This window comes from Humulus lupulus, chromosome 1 (assembly GCF_963169125.1).
Source record: "Humulus lupulus chromosome 1, drHumLupu1.1, whole genome shotgun sequence".
NCBI classification, from domain to species: domain Eukaryota; kingdom Viridiplantae; phylum Streptophyta; class Magnoliopsida; order Rosales; family Cannabaceae; genus Humulus; species Humulus lupulus.
The window spans coordinates 136,614,637-136,618,164 of record NC_084793.1 but is presented as its reverse complement, the minus strand read 5'-3'; the positions used below and the strand labels follow the sequence as shown (position 1 = coordinate 136,618,164).

At 35.3% G+C, this 3,528-nt stretch overlaps 1 protein-coding gene across 1 annotated transcript; it reads right to left on the bottom strand.

The window, feature by feature from the left end:
- Window positions 1-2,856: 2,856 nt before the first annotated feature.
- LOC133822415 (uncharacterized) lies at window positions 2,857-3,225 on the bottom strand. Its single transcript, XM_062254751.1, has one exon. It carries the CDS (start codon window positions 3,223-3,225, stop codon window positions 2,857-2,859), a length of 369 nt encoding a protein of 122 aa, XP_062110735.1.
- Window positions 3,226-3,528: the final 303 nt, after the last annotated feature.

Sequence of the window (3,528 nt, the reverse complement as noted above, 5' to 3'; positions counted from 1 at the left end):
ACGCAGCGGGCTATCTCGGCATGCCTTGCGTTCGCGAGAAGGTAACTGAAATCAACCCCTTGGTTGTGTTTCCAGAAGTCATAAAAACACTTACCCGTGGTGTTCTTGTACCTTTCCAAATTACTGGCGTTGGCTTGTTCAAGCTTCTCGATACGGCCCTCCAAGGTTGTAGTCTCTTGTCTACTCGCAGCCAACTCCTGCTCGAGATTTTTAGCCTCGCAATAGTTGATACGGTTAGACTCCTTGAAGTTTTCTTTTTGCTCGATGGCCTTATCCAGAGCAGTCTGCTTCTCCCTTAGCTCCGCCGCCAATTTATTCTTCTCCTCGAGCACCGCCTCAAGCTGCTCAGCGTATTTCGCTTCGGTAGCTTTAAGCTCTTCAATGTGCCGTTGCTCCAAAGACTTGGACTACTAGGTGACGACACCCAAGCAGAGCCGACCGTTAGTAAGGGTTAAAATTTCCTGTGATCAGAGCAAAGGTTAGATTGACTGTAGAATATAAAAGGGGCTGTCTCCACAGAAAAAGATAACTTACACTGGCAAACTCATTCAATGCGCGGGTTAGGATCTGGTTGACGTCCATTGTCTCAATCGAAGCCATCGCCTCTCGGCAACGTTCTGTTAGGAACGAGTTTCCTAATACGCAGCGGAATGGTGGTGTGGTTGGCCCAGTGTACAACAAAATTTTGTAACATATTTAAACTACCTTTAAATATGCGGATCCATTAATATACATACATTAATCATAATCAAGGTAAGGATAGAATTCATACCTCTTGAAGCCTATCAAGTGTCCTTGCTATCTTTTCGTATTTAGAACGATCTTCCTATCCAAGCCGCTCCTACGTACTCACACCAAGATCTTCCAAAGCGTTCTCTACACCTAAAGAAATGTGTAGGCACTTAGAGAATGAAGGATAGTTTATTTGTGATTCTACTTGATGTACTCAACTCATGAGATCAAGAGAATAGGCTTGAGAATTGGTTCTTTATTTTCAGGGAGAGAAAACTATCGTTCTATTTTTCACAGAGCGAATGTTCAAAGTAGTCTCACTCTCTTCACTTATCTTCTCTGAATAATTTTCTGATCAGTCATACTTAACAGAAAATATTCAAAATTTAAAAAATAAATCTGTAACCATTTTACAATTTACTTTTTAATTAATTAATTATTCTATTAATGAAAAAATCCAAAAACCAATTTTTTGAATTATCCATTAATTAATTAATTAAATAAATAAAATTGAAAATCCCATCTCTGAAAAAAGCTGGCCCTACACGCCACACATAGTCCTGGATTGTGTGTGAACGTGTAGCTTCCTAATTTCTAGGGATATTGGTTTTTCAAATGTTATTTAATTATTTATTCAAATTACTTTGTCAGATAAGATCTAACAACCTGATAACTAATTCAAATTTGAATTCAAATTAATTATCTTTTTAATTAATGATCAAATATAATTAATTATTTGAATAAATATTAATCTTTTAAATTCAAATCCAATTTGAACTTATCAGATCATTATCTCCCACTCAAATAAAGATATTTAATTAATTCTACCAATTAATTAAATCCAAAATTTTCAAAAATAAATATTTAATTTATTATAATTTCGAAAATCATAATTAATTAATTATTTAATTAAATTTCGAAAATTAATTTAATTATTTAATATAATTTCGAAAATTATATAATAATTAAATATTAATTAATTTTATTAACTACAACTAATTTGTAATTAATTAATTAATTAATCACTATTATCATATAATTGCATATTTGGCCTGAAGAACAAATTTCTTCTTAAATATGTCTTCAAACTATTTTCCCTTCATATCATCTCTTACCTTGAAAAGTGTTGATAGAGCCGCTATGGGGACCTATGAACCTATAATTCCAAGCTCCAATAAATTTGAGATTATTAATTAAACTCTTTAATTAAATAATCTTAATTTATTAATCTCATGATTATTCCACTATAAATATGAGACTGCACTCTTGTAATTATAGACATTTCATTTACTGAGTACTTTATAATCATAAAGCGTCCATTGATATAATCATTGCATACAACTTGACCCTCTAATAATGGTTCATAATTAATCGGGAATAAAATTACCGTTTTACCCTTTTAATTATCTCTTGTTTCCTTAAGTACCATTGCCTCTACTAGTGAAGGTTAATTCATAACTAAATTATGAATTTGAGCTCAATAACCTTTCAATCCCAAAAGTCAACCCTTAAGAGAACCATCATTCAATCTCTTGCGAGAAGGTATAGATTCCATATCTGTATACTATGTCCCCAGCCATCTATATTAATGAGTTCCCAAAACAAAAGTTTCTAGCCTGATCATTCTGACAGACCCTAACAAGTGAATCAAAGAACTCATATAACATAAACAGGAGTTCATAGTAACTTCAGGATTAAGAACTATTTGTATATGATCATCAGTTGATATATTTAATTAATACTTCGAAACGGTATTTAACTAAGTATTAATAAAAATATCTGGTCCAGTTCTATATATTCTCTAATATATAAAGCACCTCTACTAAAGTGTCCTACCACACTAGTGATCTGGATCTAGATCACATGTATTCATAATACTAGTGGACCGTACTTGCAGTAATTAATCTAAAGATTCCATAACTTTATTTTACTGCGAACTATTCAAGTTCATTTATCTCAAACACAATCCTCCCGTACTAATACGTGTTTGAGATTACATACATGAACTTAGGAATTTTCCTGATATTTACATAATATTATCATAGAATAATACAGTCCATAAAATATATGCATAACAAATTCAATTTATTTATTTCATAAAAACAGTGTCTACTACATATGCTTTCAGGGCACATTTCCAACACGTTCGCGCTTCAAAATTTTGGCGACCCTGTCTCTGACTTGTCTTAAGGCGCGACTCGATATGTCACCCCCTGTGGAAGCAGAACCAGCCTGCTGAGTTTGGTTGGTTGGGGCCGGTGGAGATGGTGTCGACCCGGCAGGAGCAGGGGGAGTTTGCTGCTTGTGAGGAGAAGGAGGTGGTGTTACATTTGTTGAGGGTCCGTCAGCCGGAGGACCTGCAGTGCGGGCTTTCTTGGCTTGAGGCGTTTGACTGCTTTCCCTGGGATGCCTCTTGCTTGTTTTCTTCTTGCTCGAGGGAGCTTCGGGAGCCTCAGGGGCACTGTATATGTCAAACACGTTCTCGGAGTCCATGTATGAAAGAGAAGCAAATACACGAACATTGAGATAGTATAAACGATTGAGTATGTTACGTCAGGAAGAAAAACAAAGAAAATTGTAAGTGAAATACCTGAGCTATCATTACTGGTCGCTACATTATACACTCTACTAGTGTTACACTCACTCTCTGGCATGAAGAAGTCTGAATCTAAATTGGGAGCGTACTTAAAATTGCCGTCCCCGTCAAATAAGTGATAGGGAATTGGCAAACTATCTATGAGCGAGAAATCGGTACCGTTATCATCTGAAGATTCGTTGAGGGGCTCGAGGGGTTCG

Excerpts from the sequence above, each read along its gene's own strand:
- LOC133822415 (XM_062254751.1), bottom strand. The coding sequence starts at position 3,225 with ATGGACTCCGAGAACGTGTTTGACATATACAGTGCCCCTGAGGCTCCC.